General features: G+C 45.7%; 1 protein-coding gene across 1 annotated transcript in view; it reads right to left on the reverse strand.

The window, feature by feature from the left end:
• Nucleotides 1–23,887, reverse strand: part of TTC21A (tetratricopeptide repeat domain 21A) — a 406,154-nt gene that overhangs the window by 202,917 nt on the left and 179,350 nt on the right. The window contains exons 10-12 of the mRNA XM_029588390.1: nucleotides 21,358–21,455; nucleotides 8,342–8,542; nucleotides 8,078–8,207 (exon numbers count right to left, since the gene is read on the reverse strand). Coding sequence (XP_029444250.1) covers nucleotides 8,078–8,207; nucleotides 8,342–8,542; nucleotides 21,358–21,455 — 429 coding nt within the window. The remainder of the gene's footprint in view (nucleotides 1–8,077; nucleotides 8,208–8,341; nucleotides 8,543–21,357; nucleotides 21,456–23,887) is intronic.

Below are 23,887 nucleotides of genomic sequence, written 5' to 3' on the forward strand. Positions count from 1 at the left end.
TCAAACCTGCCAGTCATCCACATGGGGTGAACTAGAATCCCCTCCTTGCAAAGGGCTGCCACTACCACCACCATGACCTTGGAAAAGGTATTGGGTACCGTAGCTAGACCGAAAGGCAAGGCCTGAAACTGGTGATGACAATCCAGGATAGCAAGTGGAGGAACCACTGATGTTCCTGTCAGATGGGAATATGCAGATATGCTTCCATCAGATCCAGAGATGTAAGGTACTCTTCTGCTTGAACAGCAATAATGACAAAGCACACCATTTCCATCCTAAAATGTGTAACTCTTAAATGTCAGCTGATACCCTTGAGATCCAGTACAGGCCAAAACAACCCTTCCTTCTTGGGCATGACAAAATAAATGGAATAATGGCCCGATTTCACTGCGATTCAGTAACGGGAATCACCGCTTTCAGATTCAATAGCCATTGTAATGTAATTTCCACTTCTACCCTCTTGTGAGGGGAGTTGCATGGAGTGACCATGAAGGCATCTGGGTGTATGTGAAAAAATTCCGAATCCCAAAATAGGATTCTTCTTCTGTGTTCCAAAGAAGTCAGGCCCAGCCACTCTGAGGGTCTTCAATGTCTGAAAGATCAAATCCAGCAACTCATCTCTCTGAAAGAAATGGAGAAGTGTTCTATTTGGCTCCAAATCTGGGGGAATGTCCCCTTCCTCACCAGGAGAGCCGCCCCCATCATCATCGGTATCATCATGATCCACCTGCATTCAAGCTCTGTCAGAGCGCACTGTGCCACGGCACTTGACCATGGAAACAGGCAGAGGAGCACTTTGAGCACACGGAACTACCTTAGTAGGTACTGCAAATTCTGAAGACTGGCCCTTTAGAAATGTCTGTTATCCCTGGAAGAAATCAATCCAGGAAAAGGAGGATGGGTCCTTTCCAGACCCTTTAGTCCTGAACCTGTGTACAATTCTGGTCGCCGCATCTCAAAAAAGATATAGTTGCGATGGAGAAGGTACAGAGAAGGGCAATCAAAATGATAAAGGGGATGGAACAGCTCCCCTATGAGAAAAGGCTGAAGAGATTAGGGTTGTTCAGCTTGGAGAAGAGATGGCTGAGGGGGGATATGATAGAGGTCTTTAAGATCATGAGAGGTCTTGAATGAGTAGATGTGAATCGGTTATTTACACTTTCGAATAATAGAAGGACTAGGGGACATTCCATGAAGTTAGCAAGTAGCATATTTAAGACTAATCGGAGAAAATTCTTTTTCACTCAACGCACAATAAAGCTCTGGAATTTGTTGCCAGAGGATGTGGTTAGTGCAGTTAGTGTAGCTGGGTTCAAAAATGGTTTGGATAAGTGCTTGGAGGAGAAGTCCATTAACTGCTATTAATCAAGTTTACTTAGGGAATAGCCACTGCTATTAATTGCATCAGTAGCATGGGATCTTCTTAGTGTTTGGTAATTACCAGGTTCTTGTGGCCTGGTTTGACCTCTGTTGGAAACAGGATGCTGGGCTTGATGGACCTTTGGTCTGACCCAGCATGGCAATTTCTTATGTTCTTATGTGCATCCAAACACCTCCGCCTAGGCTGCTCATTCAACTGGATGCCCAAACTGGACACCCAGTACTGATGAATAAGCTGGACGCCTAAGATATGCTTCTAGAAGGAAGAACATCCAAACCAGATGCACACATGGATGGACATGCTTGCGCCGATGGCCTGCAGCAAAAAACGTGTGAAACTACCCTACAGCCTACCATGCGCCAATATGGGAGAAGCCTGGGAGCGGGGCCTAGCCAAACAGCTGCTCAACTGCCATGCCTGCACTATCTTCTCACCTCACAGAACTCCCCAGAGATGTGAGCAAGACAGCTGAATGCCAAGGAAACAGACTCTTCTCCTGCTTTCTTCCCTTATGCTGTTTTTTTTAAAGCAAAAAACTTTTACCTGACCTCAGTCCTCCCTGGCTTAGAGCAGGAATGGATCCAAGCTATGGGGGAAGAGGGCTAAAGCCTCCACCACTGAGCCTCTCAACCTGCAACTGCTAATTTGAATTTAGGTCCATGCCAGTCAAATCCACCCAACTGAAGGCACTCTACTGAGGGAGGGACGGCATGGTATCACCTCAGGAGTCAAATGGTGCTATATAGACATCTCATTTTTCTGATATTCTTTCTTCTTTTTCTTTTTTTTTTTGTTTACTCACAGGCAATCCCCCGAAAGGACATGCATGTCCACTATCTGCTGGAGACGGAGAATACTGTTGGGCTCATGTTGGGGTGTGACTATATAGCCGTGACATCAGTTTTTGCTTCATCTCCATAAGAACATAAGATATGCCATATTGAGTCAGACCAAGGGTCCATCAAGTCCAGCATCCTGTTTCCAACAGTGGCCAATCCAATTCACAAGTGCCTGGCATGTACCCAAACATTAAATAGATCTCAAGCTACTAGTCCTTACTGATTAATAGCAGTTTATTTATTTTTCCTCTGGGAACTTTCCAAACCTTTTTTAAACCCAGTTACACTAACTGCCATAACCACATCCTCTAGCAATGAATTCCAGAGCTTAACTATATGCTGAATGAAAAAGAATTGTCTTTGATTTGTTTGCTAACTTCATGGAATGCACCCTAGTCCTTCTGTTATCTGAGAAAGTAAATAACCAATTTGCATTAACCTGTTCAAGTCTTTTCATGATTTTATAGACCTCTATCTTATCCCCCCTCAGTCGTCTCTTCTCCAAACTGAACAGCCCTAACCTCTTTAATCTTTCATCATAGGGGAGCCGTTCTATGCCCATTATCATTTTGGTCACCCTTCTCTGCACTTTCTCTAGTGCAACTGCAACTTTTTTGAAATGCGGTGACCAGAATTGTACACAGTATTCAAGGTGCGGTTTCACCATGGAGCGATCCAGAGGCATGATGACATCCACCATTTTATTTGCCATTCCCTTCCTAATAATTCCTAACATTCTGTTTGTTTTTTGATCACCACAGCACATGGAACTGACGATTTCAATGTATTATCCACTATGATACCTAGATCTCTTTCCTGGGTGGTAACTCCTAAGGTAGAACCTAAGATTGTGTAACTACAGCAAGGGTTATTTTTCCCTATATGCATCACCTTGTAATTGTCCACATTAAATTTCATCTTACATTTGGAAGCCCAATCTTCCAGTCTCAAAGATCCTCCTGCAATTTATCACAATCCACTTGAGATTTCACTACTCTGAATAATTTTGTGTCATCCACAAATTTGATCACCTCACTTGTCGTACCTCTTTCCAGATCATTTATACATTTTTTAAAAAGTACCGGTCCAAGTACAGATCCCTGAGGCACTCCATTCTTTACCTTTTGCAATCTGCTGGCAGAGATGCATAACCCACTTGCTGGGATTGACCTGCCTGGATGCTGAGGAAGTAAAGATTGTTTAGACATATGCCTGTTATATTTAGTGTTAAATGTTTCACATGGAGCATAAGACCTTTGGATTACATATGGTTGACCATGCTACAATATTTTGTACATTGCTCAGTAGACTGGCAGAAATCACTTTGTCACACACTTGATAAGTTTGAAAATGGATTGTGATATTCAGGATGTGTTCTTGGTTGTGCTGACAACACCAAATATTAAGATCATAACTGTCTACTGATTTCATTTAATTGTCTAATAAGATCAATAAGACCAGAATAGAATTTTCTGAAATTTGCCACACTAGAATTGATTAATCAGAATTTAGAAAAATTTGAGGTAGAAAGTTATTCACCAGCTTGAATAAAAATAATCATACCCTATGTTAAAAAATATTCTACTTGGAAGTCTTGTACATCTCAGAAAATGTCATGTAAACTCCTTTTACGCACCTTCTTTAGATTGACTTCTACTCGTAAGTGCTTAATATATTTTCAGTTTTATTATCATATACATGTCCTTCATGATCTCTTTTCTTATATGCATCATTGTGGTTTCTCTCCTCATGTTATTAACCTAAAATTGGTTGGATAATGTACACTGATTTGGTACATCAGCTTGAACTAATGGTAAGAGGTAAAAAAAAAACATTTGCTCACACTTCAGTCACTCTTCTTTCTCATTTGAAAATGCTCCAAACAACTTACATGTCCAAACTTCATAAGAATCAATGGGGAAGAGAGAGAAGGAAAATGAAAGAAGCATAGAAATATTTCAGACTTGAAAAAATCACTGACATAAATAGAAGAAAGCTAAAGCAATCCTATTCAGCAGTGTTTACCAACCAGTATCTCTTCTTAATAAAAAGATCATGGAAAATTATTTTGTAGTGCTCATGAGATATACTGTAAGCAAAAATGCATCAATTAAATGTCATATCCAGGTGAGGGCTGCACCGATGGAGCCATAAAATAATTTTGTAAATCTCTTGGAGCTGGTTCACATGAGCTAGCTCTTACACACGGCCCCTTTCCTTCCCAGGGTCTGAGTCCTTTGTTGGTGAAGCAAAAGAAATTCCTTTTCAGGACCTGGAGTGACAGAGGTGTTTCTATATTTCCTTTCCATGGCAGAGGTATGCCTATGCACTTGCTTTATAGGACGCAGAATACTAATTTGGCTACAGTCCAATATGTTACCCATGTGCAGGAACATTTATAAAGTACCTTGGCACTGCCCAGGTATCCCCCAAGGCCAATGCCAGAGGTGGGAAGACCTATTATGATTTAAAGCTACCTCTGAAGAGTATGAAATTGGAGACTAGGTCTCCTATTATAACTATAGTAAAACCAGAACTGAAAGTTTTGCCTAGCTGGAAAGGACCTTTTGTGATGGTAGATAAGACTTCACCTGTCATATACTTGATCCAAAATAAGGTGAATCCAGGCGATGAAGACTTCCTTAAATAGGTTCACATTAACCAGCTTAGAACTGTCACCCTCGTAAAGTACTGGATCAAAATGCTGTGTCCCATGATGCTGACACTAATGAAGAAAAGAGAAGCAGTTCTTTCTTGTCTTTGAGATGGAGAGCGGTTTTTCCTAGTGCTATCGTTGACAGAAGCAGATGCTGCCATGCTGGTCAAATCTGGCCCTCCTCCAGCATCATGATGCAGGGACTCCAAGCTTCCTGTTACACTTACCGGCCACAGCTGCCCTCACCAGCTCTCCAGGTTGTGAGCTCACTTCCGGCACTGACCGCCCTTCCTGTGCTGCTCCGACGCGGTTGTCTGGCCCAGCGCACTGCTGGGGCTGCCTCAGGCCTTCCTCCTCCGAGATGCCATCAGCTCTGCCCCTCCTGGCATCTTCCTAGTGTGCGCGCGCCACCTAGGGGACTTTAAAGGGCCTGCAGCGGGAGATCCCTTCAGCTCCTCCCTGTGATGTCAGAGCTTGCTGGTATTTAAACCAGTCCTTCACCTGCAGCAGACGACTTTGCTACAGATCTGCTCATTGAGTTTCTGGCTTGCTCGTTGTTTCAGATTCCTGCTTCCAGTTCCTGTTCCTGTCCCGGCTCTCCACTCCTGCTCCACTCCTGCCTCCCTGTTCCGGATCCTGCTTCCTGCTGCTTCCTGGCCGCCTTCCTCTCTTTGGATCTCCTTCTGGCTCTTGACCTCGGACTGGCTTCGGATCTTCTCTGGCTTCCTGACCTCGGACTGGCTATCGTACCTTCTCTGGCTTCTGACCTCCTGCATCATCTCTTCTTCGCCTGCCATCTTCCCAGGGGCCCCTCCTAAGTCCAGCTGGTCCCGCGGGGTAGGGGATTGGTATTGGTGAAGCTCCAGCTGGCCCCTGTCTTCCATCAACCTCGCCTCCTGTCGTTGAGAACCTGCGGCGGACCATCCTCCCAGGTAGCAACAATCCCAACACAGGCCAAGGGTACACATTCCATAGAGGTCATAACAGATAGCCAAGTCCATGGACCCAGCAGAGGTCTCCACTTTGCAGGCTATTTTTGGTCCGGTGCAAAGACTACACGAGCAGCAGAAGGCCTTGGAGACACTGGTTGCAGCGGAAGAATGCCTCAGCACTCGCCTGGACTCCTTATTCTCTACCGCCTATATGCCCGCCTCGGCGCCCGGGCTCTCCGCTCCACTACCACTGACCCATCTGGTCTTTCCACTTTTGGCACCGCTGCGCTTCTCTGATGAGCCTACCTCGTGTTGCGGTTTTTTAAACCAATGCAATATGCACTTTTGCCTCCAAGCTGCACTCTTCCCAGACGACATCACCAGGACCACCTATATCCTCTCCCTTCTGGACGGCAAGGCTCTTGCATGGGCCTCTCTGGTCTGGGAGCATATGGATCCAATCCAAAGCGACCTATCTGGATTCTTGAACTTGTTTCGCACCATCTTTGATGTTCCAGGAAGACAGGCCGCCTCCAGTTCTTCTCTGCTACATCTTCGTCAGGGCTCCCGCCCATTGGCTGACTATGTCATTGAATTTCAGACCTTGGCCACGGAGCTCCATTGGGGTGAGGATTGTCTACACTCCATCTTTCTTGACAGATTAGCACCCCATCTGAAGGATGAACTGGTGGCTCGGAAACTACCCGCCACTCTCAAGCCTCTCATCAACCTGGCTGGACGCATCGACCACAGACTCCAGGAACGCTCCCAAGAGTTACACCCGGCAAAGAGGCCTCCTTCCACTTCCCAGCACCCCCTGTGTTCACCTTCTCCTGGATCGAGTTCATATTCATCCAAGCCACCTCCAGAAGAACCTATGCAGTTGGGGCGAGGCAAGTTGTCCCCCGAGGAGCGTCTTCGATGTCAACGTTCAGGGCTCTGTCTCTATTGCAGAGAGGGCGGACATGTCCTAGTTCAATGCCCTGTCTGTCCAGTACTTCAGGGCCTAGGAAGCACTGGGGAATTGCCCCTAGGTCTGACACTTCCAACTTCCCCACTCACTCTTCCGGTGATGACTCTGACACCTGAAGAGGACTTCCACACCTTGGCCCTGGTTGACTCCGGAACAGGGGGGAACTTCATCATGAAAGCCCTGGTGGACCACCTCCAGATTCTGGTCTCTACTGCTCCAGTTCCTCTGATTATATCCTCTATCAGTGGGGAACCTCTCCCGGGTCGCATCACCCATACCACCCATCCCATCAGGTTTCAAATGGGTGCTCTCCATGAGGAAACTTTGTCCTTCCACATTATTGAGAAGGCCATCCATCCTATAGTTCTGGACCTTCCCTGGCTCCAACGACACTCTCCCCAGTTTGCCTGTTCTTCGCTGCAACTTTTCCACTGGGGTCCTTCCTGCCGTGATTCCTGTTTGAAGGCCACACCCCAGCGAGCCAGCCTAGCCACCATGCTCCTTCCTCCAGGCCTTCCTCCACAGTATTCGTCCTACATGGATGTTTTCGCCAAGGAGGGGGCAGATATCTTGCTGCCGCACTGCCTATAAGACTGTGCCATTAATTTGTTGCCTGGTACGGAACCACCCAGGGGTCAGGTTTACCCCCTGTCTTAATCAGAAACCAAGGTCATGTCCAAGTATGTAAAGCAGAATCTCTCCAAAGGCTTTATCAGGCTCTCGAAGTCCCCCGCCAAAGCGGGATTCTTCTTTGTAGCAAAAAAGGATGGGACACTACGGCCTTGTATAGACTACCGCGGTCTAAACACCATTACCCAAAGGGATCGCCACCCGCTGCCCCTCATCGAGGAGCTCTTTGACCGCCAATTGAGATGTACCTGCAAAAATTAAGTAACAAAATGTAGAACATAGCTGCGTGAAGACGATCCTCGCCACTACACACCTTCTGAAATACTCAGACCCCCCCCCCCCCTTCCAAATAGTCACCCCTACCCCTTTCCCCTCTTTCCATATAAAACTAGGCCAGCAGGGCCCCCCTCAACCCCACCCTTACCCCCAAAGGTTAAAATAAATTATTAGTGGCCTAGTAGCCTCCTCACTTCGGCCTCCTCAGACCCTTCCATCCCCTATACTTTAAATTTTCCAGTTCTTCAAAAGTAGAGGGCCCGGGGCACTCCTAGCCCAGGCCTAGTCGGCACAATTTTCCAAAATGGTACCAACCTGATCTTGCCCTTGTAATCTGTAATTAGTTATATCTACAAATAATCAAATTATGAAATAACGGTCTCTGCTTACCAGACAAGTATTTAATTTGTGCCATAAGAAAAAGAGGTTCCAACATGGCAGGAGCTATGCTGACGACTGGATTCAAGATAGTTACTCCTTGTTTAAGAAGAGGAGATATAGGTTGGCCAGGGGATTTGGGCTACAAATAAATAATTAAAAAGTTAGATAAAATGTTTTTTTCAGTGCATTTGTATCTAAACTTACAGGAACAAGAAGGAGAATTGGTTGTATTAATATGAAAATATATATTAATTAATCCTTAATATTTCTCACCTGTTTGGGGCAGAAAGTTAAATATTCCTTTACAATATCAACTAGGAAGTCTGGGTTTAGTTTTTCTAAGTATTCTATGCTGAGAGGAAGACCTCGCATAGCAATGAAATGAAGATCCACTGCTTCTTTAAGGAGAGCAGCAACAATACGCTGATCCTTTTCCTTCTTTGAAGCTAAAATTGCTTCAACAAAAGCCAGCTCCTAGAAGAAAAAATGTTATATTTAGGGCCATATTTCACGTTTCCATAGACACAAAATCAGAAACAACCTTTAGAGCATCGGGCTCTTAATGCCCCATTGCACTTTATCACAGACTCAGAGCACTTATAAATGGATTGTGCTAGAATGATTACTTTTTACGTATGCAGTGTGATTATTTTGTCTTTGTAGGTAGCAATTCCAAAGATTCCAGTTTTCTCCAGGACCAATACAACTATTAGAATATTACACTACTTGCTTAGCTGTTACTAATATGATGTTATTACAGCACAGAGTGATATTAAAATACTGTATGTCTAATGCAAGCTAGTTATATATTAACACACCCATTTAATTAATGATGTCCTAAATGATAAAGGCAAACCCACCCATTTCGTTACTTATTACTTGATATCTCCTGTAAACTATTTGACACCCTTCTGGGTTCATTAGTAGTGTACTATTCAATAAAATGTAGACTTTCCCGCAATTGGAGGTTTCAAGGGAGTGTGAAGGAGATAATGTGTGAAGGAGGGTGTTTGCCCCAAAAGGGATATGATGGCACCAATGAGACATAAGGAGGAGTGGTTAAGAGGAGTTCTGGATTTGTCAAAAGTTCTGAGGAGTAGAAAGGAGCTAAGGCCTGAAGACAGAAGAACTCTGGTTTCTTTTTGCTTGGATCTGCTAGAGAGATCTATAAACTCTCTTTGGTAAGGACACAGGCCAGCTACTCCATGAGGCACTGTATTGTGATATAGAAGGGACAGTTATACAGAAGAGATGTTGATGTAACATGCAATAAGGGAAAGCATAGCCCATGAGAGAGGAAAAATACAGGTATATTGATTTATAGGTATAGGATGCAGCTCTGTACTTGAGTTCTCTGTAAAAACTTACTTACAGGCTGATTCAATAAAGTCCACGGGAGAGCCGGCGCTCTGAGGCGAGCGCCCGCTCTCCCAATGCACACCCAGGCACCTCCCCTGGGTGCGTGATTCTTTATTTAAATTAGGGCCTGCGTTAATACGGAAGCGCTAGGGACACTTGCGCGCTGTCAGCGGGTCTGACCACCGATGCTTAATTTTACTGGCATCGGTAATCGAACCCGCTGATGGCCACGGGTTCAGAAAATGGACGCCGGCAAAATTGAGCGTCCATTTTCCAACCTGCTGGCTGCGGGCAGATTTTTTTTTTTTTTTATTTTGGTTTTTTTTTTTTTTGGGACCTCCGACTTAATATCGCCATGGGACCTCCGGCTTAATATCAGTAATTTTTCTGCTTTTCTGTACACCTTTCCTGGTGTTGTTCCTGATTAACGCAGCTTGGCCGCACATTTTACTTTCAGTATCCCGTGGGTATAACTAATAAGTTCATCAACATGCATTTGCATTTATATGTGATGAGCGCTATTAGTTTCGGGGGGCTTGGCCACACGTTTTCCATGCGCTATTACCCCTTACAGTATAAGGGGTAATAATAGCGCGTGTAAAATGCGCGGTCAAATGGGGCTAAACGGTGTCCCTAGCACCTCCTTATTAACGCGGGACCTAATTTAAATAAAGAATCGCATGCCCAGGAGAGGTGCCTGGGTGCGTGTCGGGAGAGCGGGTGCTCGCCTCGGAGTGCTGGCTCTCCTGTGGACTTCATTGAATCGGCCTGTTAGTTTCGGGGGAGGTTGGCCGCGTGTTTTCCACGAGCTATTACCCCTTAGTATAAGAGTTAATAATAGCGTGTGTAAAAAGCGTGGTCAAATGGGGCTAAACGGTGCGCTCAGCCGAGCGCACTGTTCTGTATTGGCCTGTTTGTTAGGCAGCTCTCCCTTTGCAGCCTTCCCTTTTTTCTTCTGGTCTGATAAGAAAGCAAGCTGCAAACTTCAGGGTCATAGACATAGAAACACACAATACAATATATTGGGCAATTTGCCACACACATATAGCATCACATAGACAAAAGTAGTTTGGTTAAGAGAGAATAAATGTGAAGAACTCTGTAATGCTGTCAGTGTTAGGGACCTCGGGAAAGACACTGTGCACATGGTATAGCAAATATGGTGGTTCCCAGAAGTGTGGCTAAACAAAAACAAAGAAGCCATTACTGGACACATTCTTCTCTGATATTTGCTGCTACTGGACAGAGATAGATTACTGCCAAACTAGAAAAACAGGTTTTGCACCACTTTTTGGAAGCAGAGACTACTTAAGGGCTGGACAAAGGAGGGGTGGAAGGAGTTCTTTGCAGCCCACAGACCCCAGCAGGAACTGCATGCTTGATGGTTCCCAGCTGTTCTTTTGTCCTTACAAGGAACTGCAAACACCACTCACAAGTCAGAGGACAGATTGCTGAGGAAAGTGATTAGTGAATAGCACCTGCCTGTATTATAGCTATTGTGTTCATTATTGTTGCTGCTGTTTTCACTTTGTCTTGTGTGTGTTACATGTGCTCATTCTCACAGGTGAGCACTAGGATTTGATATTTCCTGTTTGGAAAAGATGTTTGTAGCACAGTATATTTTGCTTATATATTTTTTTTTCATAATTCATATATCTTAGATTATTCACACCAGTTTTTGGTTCTCATAGTCTGTTTGCCTGCTCCATTTCTTTCAGAGACTTCCACCCGTAGTGACCCACAATACATTATCTGTGGTAAGGAGAAATAAACTTTTGCCTTATCCTGATAACCCCTCCTCTTGGTTCCATCTGTGACAGGCAAGCAAAAGTACGCGGGATTTTAGTAGATACGCGCGTAGCCGCGCGTATCCGCTAAAATCCTGGATCGGCGCACGCAAGGCTATCAATTCCGTATAGCCGGCACGCGCCGAGCCGCGCAGCCTACCCCCATTCCCTTCGAGGCCGCTCCGAAATCGGAGCGGCCTCGGAGGGAACTTTCTTTTGCCCTCCCCTCACCTTCCCCTCCCTTCCCCTACCTAACCCACCCTCCCGGCCCTGTCTAAACCCCCCCCTTACCTTTGTCGGGGGATTTACGCCTCCCGGAGGGAGACGTAAATTCCCGCGCGCTGGGACGCGACCTGGGGGCGGGTCCGGAGGGCGTGGCCATGCCCCTGGACCTCCCCGGGCCGTAGCCACGCCCCGGGCCCGCCCCCGGGAACGCTCCCGACACGCCCCGAAAACGCCGCGCGGTTCGGGCCCGCCCCCGACACGCCCCCCTCAGAAAACCCCGGGACTTACGCGAGTCCCGGGGCTCTGCGCGCGCCGGTAGGCCTATGTAAAATAGGCTCACCGGCGCGCAGGGCCCTGCTCGCCTAAATCCGCCCGGATTTGGGCGGATTTAGGCGAGCAGGGCTCTTAAAATCCGCCCCTAAGTGAACTTAATAGCAGGTAATGGACTTCTCCTCCAAGAACTTATCCAATCCTTTTTTAAACACAGCTATACTAACTGCACTAATCACATTCTCTGGCAACAAATTCCAGAGTTTAATTGTGCGTTGAGTAAAAAAGAACTTTCTCCGATTAGTTTTAAATGTGCCCCATGCTAACTTCATGGAGTGCCCCCTAGTCTTTCTACTATCCGAAAGAGTAAATAACCGATTCACATCTACCCGTTCTAGACCTCTCATGATTTTAAACACCTCTATCATATCCCCCCTCAGTCGTCTCTTCTCCAAGCTGAAAAGTCCTAACCTCTTTAGTCTTTCCTCATAGGAGAGTTGTTCCATTCCCCTTATCATTTTGGTAGCCCTTCTCTGTACCTTCTCCATCGCAGCTTAAAGGAGAAGGCTTTGTGTACAAATTTCTTACAGTATATCACCTGCATCTCTCTCTATTATAATGTTCAGGAATCCAGTTGTCTAGTTCAAAGAATATAGCCATTTAAGAGGTGATAAGCTACAAAAAAAAACTGAGGATCATGGAACTGGTACTTTATTTCCCCCGCTCACCACAATAGTGACAGCAAAGATGGACTTGAGCAGACTTTTATGAGACTTGGGCAATGTCCAGAGAGAATACACACTTCCAGATAAGAGTTTTGTTCTGTTATATCCCCTGGAACAGTACATAAGAGCAAGATTGCTTACCGTAAATGGTTTTTCCATAAATAGCAGATGAATTAGCCATACTGTCTGGGTCGTCCTGCGGGCGGCTAGGTGGTGGAGCTCTCAAAGATCACTGAGCTTTGTCAGTGAGGTGCGCCTGCGTCTATCTTCCTGCACTGCCCCCAGTCTCCTCAGTCCGTATCCAAGCAAGATGAGATGCAATATGGGTAACTGTCTGGGGAGGCAGGAGGGTCAGCATGGCTAATTCATCTGCTATCTATGGAAAACACCATTTATGGTAAGCAAACTTGCTCTTTACCCGTAGATAAGCAGCATGAATTAGCCATGCTGTCTGGGAGTACCTAGCTGAAGTATTGAGCACAGATATTTCAGATCATGTGCTGTCCATGATGAAGTGAGGCAATGCACTCAAGACAGTAGAACAACATGCGGACAGTTCTTATGTGTTGTTGTCGCAGTGTTCAAGAAGTGCCCGACTTGAGAATTGTTTTTCCCATGCGTGCGTCATCTGCTGTCTGCTTGTCTAAACAGTAGTGGGATGTGAATGTGTGTAGTGCGGACCATGTGGCTGCCTTGCAAATGTCCAGAAGAGGCACCTTGTGGAGATGAGCCATTGAAGCAGCCATAGCACGGACCTTGTGCGCCTTAGGGGTGGTGGACACTCCAGACAGGGTCTCCGAATGCTATTGATAGCAGGATTGAATACAGTTTGAGATCCATGTCAAGAGTGTTCTCTTGGAAACTGGAAGTCCTGGAGCATTCGGGTTAAAGGAGACAAAGAGCTGGGAGGCTCTGCGGTCAGAATGAGTGTGGCGTTTATAGTAAGCAAGTGCTCGTTTACAATCCAGGGTGTGGAGTCTACACTCGCCTGCTCTAGGTCGCGGTACTCCTCGGGAGGACAGTTGTCCAGAGATGCAGCCTGTAGCATGGGCTTGAGAGACTGGAGACAGTCGTACAAATACTGTGTAATATAGAATTGATGTTGAATTTTTGCGTTCAGCATGCCAGATTGGAACGCCTTTTTTCCAAAATCATCCAAATACTTTGCGTCCTTGCCAGGAGGAGTATTTGAATGGAGCCGGGACCTTTTGGCCTTCTGCATGGCAGATTCCACCACTACAGAGGCGTGCGTAAGTTGTACAGTGGAATAATAAGGTGACTGGGGTACATAGAACTTTAAATCCGTTATTCATGATGTTGGTTGCCCCGAAAAGGGGGATTCCCAGGACTTATTCATTACCGTGTCCAGGACAGCGTGGGAAGGTAAGGCTGTGGGCTCCGAAGGTGTGCCAAAAATTTTGAGGATCCCCATAACCTCCTGCCTGGGGTCAGGAATCTTCCGAGTCTCTAAATTGAGGCATTGCCCCACCTTTTCCAGGAATTTGGAATAGGAGAGATCCTCCGGTGGAGAAACGGACTTGGGTGGTAACTCAACAGGGTCCGAGGGGTATCCTGTGGAGGAGCCTGGCAAAGTGGACGGCTGGGGAGAATCTTGCACAGGAGGAGACGGTAGTGGAGGCTGTCCAGTAGAAGAAGGCTCTGGACTGGGGCTGTCCTGCGGTGACATAGGGGCATCCAGGGGTTTCTCATGTGGATACTGACTGTTCTGCTCTTCGGTCAAGAGAAACTGTGAGAGTATGAGGGAGATTTGTGACATCGCTTGAGAGGCCAAGCTGGTCTGAGGAAGTGGACTCGGCTGTGTCAGAGTGCCACCTGGAGGTACTGCCACTAATAGAATGTCACTGTCTGGACCCCTGGGCCGACTGGTGTCCGCAGGAGGTCGTACGTCTTTGCTGTGTAAAGACTCCTGAAGACCTGGCTTTGTCCGGTGCTGGGAGGCCGTGGAAAAGACTGAGAATACGGTGGACGAGACTGAAGAACCTTGTGAGACTGCTGGTGAAGAAGGTCCCACACCAGAATCTACCACCAGCAGCGTTTGTGCCCAGAAGAATGCTTCTTAGGTGGCTTGGATGCACCATGCATTGGCTGCGTCGGCATTGCTGAACTACGGTGCTTCAGTTTGTGCGCAGGCGCTGATGATGCGTCGTGTGGATGGCTCTTCGACGCAGATGGTTTATGCGTGGGCACCGACGATGAGTCGTATGGATGGTTCTTCGATGCAGTTTTGTCAGTCGGCATCGGTGCGAAGACGGTGTCTTCGGCGTCTTCAACACATGTCCGGTGCCATGCTTCGGCATCATATGTGCTCGCTTCGGCGCTGGCCTGGACACACAGGGAGGCCCAACCAAGGAGGCTCAATGCTGGGAGGGCTCCTTAGAGGTCCGGGGAGGCCCCGGAGAAGATCTGGCAGAGTCCTCCAAAGGGGCATATGAGTCCGACGCCGCTCCTTTTAACTGGGCGATCTGGGCAGCCCTCTGGTGCTGGGCCCAGGGGGACATGCGGCCGCAGTCCTTGCAGTTCGGTTGGTCATGGTCCGGGCCCGGGCAAATGTAGCACCAGTCGTGGCCGTCAGTTATAGACATTATTTTGCCACACTGTCAAAATCTGAACCTCTGTGGCCGCGGCATGTCGATGAGATGGCAGAATTTCCTTTTTTTTTTTTAACTTCTCTAAAAAGAGGTGAGAGCATGAGAGCAGTCAGTCGCATGGAAAAAAATGGACTGAGGAGACTCAGGGCAGTGCAGGAAGATAGACGCAGGTGCACCTCACTTAGAAAGCTCAGTGATCTGTGAGAGCTCCGCCACCTAGCCGCCCAGAGGACGTCCCAGACAGCATGGCTAATTCATGCTGCTTATCTACGGAAAATGAAATGTCAGCTGATGTGGAACTTGCTTTAGCTCATATATCGATATGGACATTAATAAAGGGCTTTTTTTGATCATCCGATTCTTATTGTCTTCACATTATTTTTCTTTACCAGGTTTTAAGTGCAATTAAAAAATATATTTATAAAAAGAGGTGGATAACAGAGAAGACCAGGTTAGAGATAGAAATAATTGATACCATATGGATTACTGACAACTCACTTCATAGGATATGTTGAGATTTTTGAGTGCTTACAAGTGTGGTTTTTCCTGTTCCCCTTTTTAGTTATTATTTTTTGACATGTTTTTGTATTGAAATGTTTTAATTATTTTATATTGTATGCTGCTTTGACTCCAAAGTGACAAATGTTGGATATCAAATTTAAATAAATTAAAATTAATCCAGCAATGATATTTTATAGGAACATTTGGGACATCATTTGAAGTACTTTTTTGTCTGCCATACCAAAAAGTGCTGCAGATATGTCATATCCAGTTTTTGTAATTTCAGAATAACACAAACAGGTGAATTTTAAAAGGTTGTTGTTGCGTTCGTGCCTCTTCTCGCCCCTCGCTCCACCCTCTCTACCTTGGGAGCGACTCCCTTCGGCTCTGATGGACAGATGCAGCCACGACTTCTCCCTGCTTCTTGGTCCCGGTGTCCCCGTGCTGGCTTGATTCTACGGATCCGCCATGTTCTCGATGACGTAAGGGCGTGCGTGCTCCAGACTTTGTACCAGCAAGGGCGTGAACCTCAGGGGCGTCCCCCATAGTGATGTCATCCATTTTCACTTTAAAAGGTCTTTGTTTGCTAACCTCTAACAAGTTAGCAAGGAACTCCAACAGGATTTGCTTCGGCAGTCCACGCTACTTGCAACAACGATCCGAGTCAGCCAGGGGAATCCTTCTCCACTGCTCGGCCTTTTCAAACTTACCAGGACTACCCGCTCCACAGGGGCTCTGCTCTCTCTTCTTGATTTCAGATTGCCAAGATGGGATTCGGTCCTGAGTATTCAGGGATGTAGGCCCTGAGTATTCAGGGCCTACATCCCTGAATACTCAGAAGACTCCTCATTGCCTGGAAGTGATCGCGGACGTGATCACAGTGAGTTCTATTGTACATAGGAATCGGTACTCGCTCCACAAGGGCCTACATTCCTATAGCTCTGAAGACTCCCTTCCGCCCAAGATGTTATCACAGGTACGGAGATCGTGAGTTACATTGGCAAGATTGCAGATAGGAACCGGTACGCTCCACGAGGGCGCATGTTCCTAGAATCCTTTACAGACTCTCTTCTACTCTAGAAGCCATTTCATATACAGCTATTGTGAGTTCTTATTACAGACGGTCAGAGGAACCAGTGCGCGCCTACGGCTCCTGTTCCTGAATGTGGCATAGAGACCATTGCAGACATTTACTATTGTGAGTGTACCATCTTGTATCCAGTATAACCTGTCTACTCACTACTTCTAGTCTCTCTCTACAGTTCAGCAACCCAGAGATTATATTCCAGTATCAGAAGGACTTCAGCCCTGCCGAACACATCGACTCACTACTGCCACCAGTGGTGGTTCAGCTTCCAGCCTAATAAAGACCTATTTGTGTTTATTTCATATTCTAGCCTAACTGGTGGTTCCTCTCATGATTTCCTCCTGGGGGCACTGTCATCTGCCATCGGCCCAGGGATTCACCATTTCCTTCAAGTGGTCATTCCTTACACTACTGTCACTCTGTGGGAGCCAACCACTACAGACCACTAACACCGCTTACAGAAATATTATATATAGAGCTAACTCCTCTTTCTATGGGACTTGCCAGCCACCTATATATAACAGATTGCTAGTCCGTAGCGGAGGCATGATAGATTGCTATCTCAGTAGCGAAGTACAATATATCTATTGCTAGCTCCTCTCCTAGGAGGAATATCATTGAACAGATTGTCAACTCCTTTTCCTTGAGGAGTTGAACCATATCAGATTGCTACCTCCTTCCCTAACAGAAGCATCCAACAGTAGTTCATTAACAGATTACTAACTCCGCCCTCCTGGCGGGATAAGCACTACAGATAGCTAACTCCTCCCCTCTGGAGGAGCAGATAATGACAGATTGCTAACTCCGCCCTCCTGGCGGAGCAGAGCAATAACAGTTGTGTGCTAAAATCAGGAGATAAGCACATAAGTCAGACTTGCATGCGCCCATTGAATTTTAAAAGCCCCCCAAAATTGTTACACCCCTGCCCACGGTCCCATGGACAGGGCCTTACCTCCGCTGCCCTCTGCAGCCTTGTGCCAAAGCAGAAGCTGCTGTTCGTGGCCCTGGGAGGCCGCTGACAAGGCCTGCCTAGCGACCTAGACTGCTGCTGCCTTCGCGGCGGGGAGGACGTCGGAGCCTTGTTTTCCTCTGTGGCTGGTGCCGCCACCGGATGCTGCTTCCCTCATGGCCTTGCGGGGCCGCCGCCGAGGCTCGGCCTCGCGGCTGGGTCCTGCCTTCGGGCCCTGCCCCTCAGTCCGGCGGGGGTGCCATCGACATTGCCTGCCTCGGAGCCCTCCTGTGTGGCTGGAGTGCCGCCTCCTCGGCCTGCCTCTTCCTGTGTAGGCCGCTGTCCAAGGTCCTGCAGTCTGCTCCTGGCCTTCCTTAAGCGCACGGCCACGCCTCTTCATTCATTCACTGATTCTTGAGTCCCCATTGTAAGCGGCGCATGTGGAGTCTCGTGTAGAGGACAACATGGATGGCTGCCACTATATGACCCAGCAGCTGGAGAATTTTGCGTGCTGATGCATGCAATTGATTGAATAGGTGCTGAGCAAGTGAGGATAGAGTTTGAATCCTGTCTTGTGGAAGGTAGGCTCTCTGCTGCATTGTATTGAGGAGCGCCCCAATGAATTGCAGAGTCTGGGTCGGTTGAAGGTTCGACTTTTCATAATTGATTATGAATTTTCATAATTGATTATAAACCCCAATGTCTGAAGACAATTTATTGTTTAGAATGTGTGAATTTTCAAGGTAGTTGGGTCGGAGGCTACCAATAGTCACTCGTAGAGATAAGGAAAAATCTGGATCGAGAGTTCTCCGAGGTGAGCCACCACCACTGCTAAACATTTCATGAATATCCTTGGGGCTGAGAATAGGCCAAAGGGTAGAACTATGAATTGATAGTGGTTGTTCTGAACTTGGAAACAAAGGTAGTGCCATGAGGAAGAGTGCATGGGTATATGAGAATAAGCATCCTTCATGTCTATGGAACATAGCCAGTCGTTGGGTTGCAGAAGGGGAAGAATGGTTTTGAGAGAGGTCATCTTGAATTTTTCTTTCTGAATGTGTTTGTTGAGGTTTCGCAAGTTTAAGATTGGTCAAAGATCTCCAGACTTTTTTGGAATGAGAAAATAGTGGGAGTAGAATCCTTGAGTTGCCGATGATATTGGGATTCTTTTGATTGAGTTCTGTTCCTGTAGAGTGAGTAACTGCTCCTGAAGGTACAGAGAGTGAGTTGATGTATTCTGAAGAAGGGGCACATGAGGGAGAGGTGGAAAAGTTAGAAAATTTATTCGATAACCTTCTCTTATGATATTTAGTACCCAGAGATCTGAAGTAATCGCCTCCCAATTGGCATAAAAAAGCTGGAGGTGACCCCCTATATATAGTGGTGGAGGTGGCTCAGGGTAGCTCAAAAAGATGGAGTTTGCTTTGGAGGAGCTGCTAGTTTGCTTTTGAGCTCGTGGTTGGCGAGGTCATCCACGGGAGGGATGAGATTGCAGTTGATAACGCTGGTGGGGATAATACTGCGCCCGATAGGTGTTGTATAGCTTGAAAGGTGGTTGTGCATATGATCGTCTCCTGGAGGAAGCATAGAACCATCTAGAGGAGGCAGGGGAGTCCGCTGATGATGTCAAAGATTGTACAGCAGTATTCTGTTCCTTCAATAAGGTAACAGTTTCCCCAAACTTATTACCAAAAAGATTGTCACCGAGACAAGGGATATCCACCAACTTGTCATGGAAATCCTCTCGGATGGAGCCAGCCCTCAACCATACCATGCACTGTGCTGCTATTGCCGTAGATGAGGATCTAGCAGAAGAGTCAAATGATTTGTAAACCGAATGAGGTAAATGTCTAAGACCTTCCTCCATGTCTGTAAACGGCTGTGGTAAGGAGTTATCCACAGCGAGACACATGGGACGTAATTTCTGGAGGCATTCAAACAAATACTGAATGACGTAAAATTGATGGTGTTGGATCTTTGTGGCTAGCATGGAGGAGTGATACATCTTTTGGCCGAAGTCATCCATTGATTTGTGATCTTTGCCCGGTGGTGAATTTGCGTGAAGTTTTAATCTTTTGGCTCTTAGTAATGCAGATTCCATTACTACTGAGGTAAATGTGTGGAGTCATAAATTGTAGAGCTCTGCATTCGGTATTTTAAGTCCGTTTTTCTTGATGCAGCTGTGGTGGTAAATGATTTTTCCCACATTTTACGGAGAACTGCATCAAGTACAGCATGTGGAGGCAGAGCTGTGGGCTTTGGTGGCATTTCAAATATTTTGAGAATCCCAAGAACCTCCAAGTGAGGGTCGGGAACCTTCCCTGTTTCAATATTTAGTAACGATCCTACTTTCTTGATGAACTTCGCGTAAGATAAGTCTTCGGGAGGGGAATAAGGCTCTGGAAGACCTTTGGGAGGATCTGATGGGAATCCAGTAGATGAAGATGAAGATGAAGTAGACCAATGTGAATGTGGGGAATCCGGTCGATCAGGAATTGGAGACGGTTTCCCCGGCTGGGATGGAAGTAGAGGACTTGGTACCACAGGTGGTATCAATGGAGAAGATGGAATTGGGAGCTGAGGATGTGCAGCATCTAGATCCTTGAAAAAAGTATTTAAGGCTGAAGTGATTTGTGACATCACTTTTGAGATGAGGTGATGTTGCGAAGGTGCTGAAAATAAGTCTGGAGAAGGCCAGCGCGGTTCTGGAAGATGGAGAGAATAAGGTCGACTACAAGAAGATCCATCAGAAGGAGAACCTTCTATACTGGAAGAGTCGTGGTCTGAATCGAGGTTTACTTCTATTTCAGACTCTGACCATGGAGATGCAGATGGATGTAGATGTTTTGTCTTTCTCATCTGCTTAGCATGGTGTTGATCCCGTACTGAAGACTGTGGCAAGGCAGGTGCTGGAGTCTTAGGCTGAAGACAATGTTTCGCACATTTTGAGTCACTATGATTGGAACTGTGACGTTTTGAATGACTGCTTCTCGGTGTGTGATGATGTGATGCTCCAGATGATGATCCAGCATGCCCTGATGCACCGTCGTGTTCCAAAGCGCCCTGCGCTGATGCGCCCTGCATTGTTGCACCATGCACAGATGCGCCGTGTCGATGCGCCGTACGTCAATGCGCCGTGCGACGAATGTTTCAGCCTTTTGGACTTCCATGCTCCAAGCACTGCGGCATCGTGGAGCGGGAGTGAGTGGGTACAGAGCCCTGTGACCCAAATGGCGCATGAGGAGACTGCCGTTTAAGGAGGGCCGGCAGTTCGACATCTTGAGGGTCCCTGGTGGAATTACCGACCTGGCCGAAGCTCCTTCCAGCGACGCCGACCTCTTAGTTGGTGTTTTCTTTGGTCTCTTCCATCTGTGATGGACATAATTTTTCCACACTGGCAATATTTAAACCCTGATGGCTTGGGAGCCACTACTGCCAGTAAAAAAGGGGGGAAAAATACGAAGATTCAAAATTTTGAAAAAAAGAAACGAGAGAGAAAAAGCCCCGCGTGCAGTCCTGCTCGTGGTAAAAAAGAGACTGAGGTAAAACGGCAATCGTGTGCGAACCTCACTGCGCAGCCGTACAGAGTTCAAAACTCTGTACTATCTGAGAAAACTCCGCCTACTGACCCAGTTGCGACGTTCCCGAACAGCATGGCTAATTCAGCCTGCTATCGCTGGAAAAACTGTATGCTGCTCATAATTGCACAGGGATATTTTGGATACCTCTAATTAAAGGGACCCAATACACAGCCATTTTACTGTTCATTTCTCTAACCTCAGATTTTCCAATGGATTGCTGAATTTCTCGTAGGAACTCCAGTTGCTGCTCTGCCTCATCTAATTGTCCTTCCAATATCTGGCACCATATAATTCCTGCAATGCAAAGACATTACTACAGTAATATATGACAAAAGGATAAGCTTAAAATAAAACACAATTAATAATTATTGTTTTGCTTGATAGAAACTGCCAAAATGTAAGTCCTGATGCAACAGACAAGCACAATAATTTTCAGGTCCCATGAGCTCTACCATCTCTATGGCCAAGAATGGATGATTTTTCTGGCAGATCAATATACTCTTGCTCTAAGTTTCACTTCCAAGAATAATTTTATATTCTAACAGACATTAAGCCTGCAGTGTCAGAAGGATTTGTGGCTACATTTAATCTGGGAAAGGTTGAGAAGGATTATAGGTGCTTTTAGCCTTTAAAAAAGTTTCAATACTATGGCTGTAATCCTGGCAATAAATACTGACTGAACCCTATTTTATAACTTGTAACAAAATAAAGTTTCACTGATACCAAGTGGTTAAAAAGATAACAACCATTCTTTTGATTTATAAAGACATTCTAAAGATATCCGAACATGAAAAACTAGCTCATTTTCTATAATTTAACAAGTGTAAAGGATCTTAAAAAATGACAAGAAAAAAAGGACATGTGCATGTACACTTTCCAGTGAACATGTGCTGAGTCAGTTGTGCATTTCGCCCCAGCAAATAAATTACTTTTATGTGCACAGAAGTTGTGCAATGATCAGAACACCAATTTACATGTGTACAAACTATTTTACTCATGTGAAATGCACAGAAAATTACCATCTTTGCTTGCCATTAGAAAATCATTTTTATTGTATTTCATCTTCATCTAAAGTTATTAAGGAAAAAATATTTGGTGGGATACCAAAAATACATTCTTAGGGGGAAAAAAATCAATCATTAAATCATCTGAAAAGCCTATGCAAATATGTTTTTGGGGACATGCCAGACAGAGTGACCAACATACATGTATAAACACAGCAAATTATGTAGAAACAGATTCCATTCCATATATGTATCTGCTCATTTGGAAACTACTGTGATCTGTTGATCCATGCTTCATTTAATGTGATACTGATTTTTAATAAAGCACAAATTTAAAGAAAATCTTATTACATTACAACTAATTAAAATATATTGGTAATATTATATATGAACTTTTTCACCTAGTCTAGGGTTGCCAACTGATTTCAGATTTTCAGGACAAGCTGATCCAGTCCTGGATTTACCCCACTTCTTGCATGGACTTGTACTTCAGGTGTTCCTATTGATTTCCCTAAGAAAAGCAAAACTATAACTCCAGTCAGGCTGGAGGATAAAACCAGGACTAGAACAGCATGTTCTGAAAATCTGGAGCCAGTTGACAACCTTATGAATTACTGCACATTGGCTGAAATTATAACAGAAAATTTAAAAAAAGAACCAGAAAGGGAATGAAGTACATCAAGAGAAAGGAAAATCGGTTCTTACCTGCTAATTTTCATTCCTATAGTACCACAGATCAGTCCAGACTCCTGGGTTTTGCTTCCCTTCCAGCAGATGGAGACAGAGAAAGTTTTGCAGACACTGCCACATTACCTGGTGTGCCACCTGCAGTCCCTCAGTATTGATAAGTACCCAAGCCAAAATAGCAACAATATCAATACCAATAATGAATAAATATCCCCATGAATGAGCAGTGGGAAGAGGAAACTTAGAACAGATAAACTTGCCCACATTAAAAACATGCAAGACTAAACAAAACCTGTGCCATTCTTCAGATTAATTACAATATCTGATCGAGCGGATTCTCCAAATCTCCCTACCTCAACTGGGCGGGACTCTGGACTGATCTATGGTACTACAGGAACAAAAATTAGCAGGTAAGAACCAATTTTCCATTCCCTGTATGTACCCAAATCAGTCCAGACTCCTGGGATGTAGCAAACCTTTCCTAAACAGGGTGGAACCTCAAGAGTCCCACTCGAAGTACACTCTCACCAAAACCCATGGCCTCTGGGGCCTGGACATCGAAAAGATAATGTCTGGTGAAAGTGTACAATGACTTCCAAGTAGCCACCCTACAAACCTCTTGTGGTGAAACTTGCTGAAATTTGGCCCAGGAGACTGCCTGGGAATGGGTAGAATGAGCCCTTAACACCTCTGGGATAGGATGACCCTGACAGATGTACGCAGCGCCTATGGCTTCCTTCAACCACCATGCAATCATGGCTTTTGACACCTTATGACCCTTTTTTGCACCACACCATAGTATAAAAAAAGTGATCCGACAACCTGAAGCTGTTAGTGACTTTAAAATAGCGCATTAATGCAAGTTTGACATACAAGAGTCATAACTCTTTTGCATGAGGTGCCGTAGCATCCAAACTTGGAAAAGCCAGGAGCTCTACCAACTGACTTAAATGGAAGAATGATACCACCTTCAAGGAGACTCCAGAATTCATGTCTCAAAAAAGGATCCCTACATGACAAGGCTTGAAGTTCTGA

This window comes from Rhinatrema bivittatum, chromosome 2 (genome assembly GCF_901001135.1).
Source record: "Rhinatrema bivittatum chromosome 2, aRhiBiv1.1, whole genome shotgun sequence".
NCBI lineage: Eukaryota > Metazoa > Chordata > Amphibia > Gymnophiona > Rhinatrematidae > Rhinatrema > Rhinatrema bivittatum.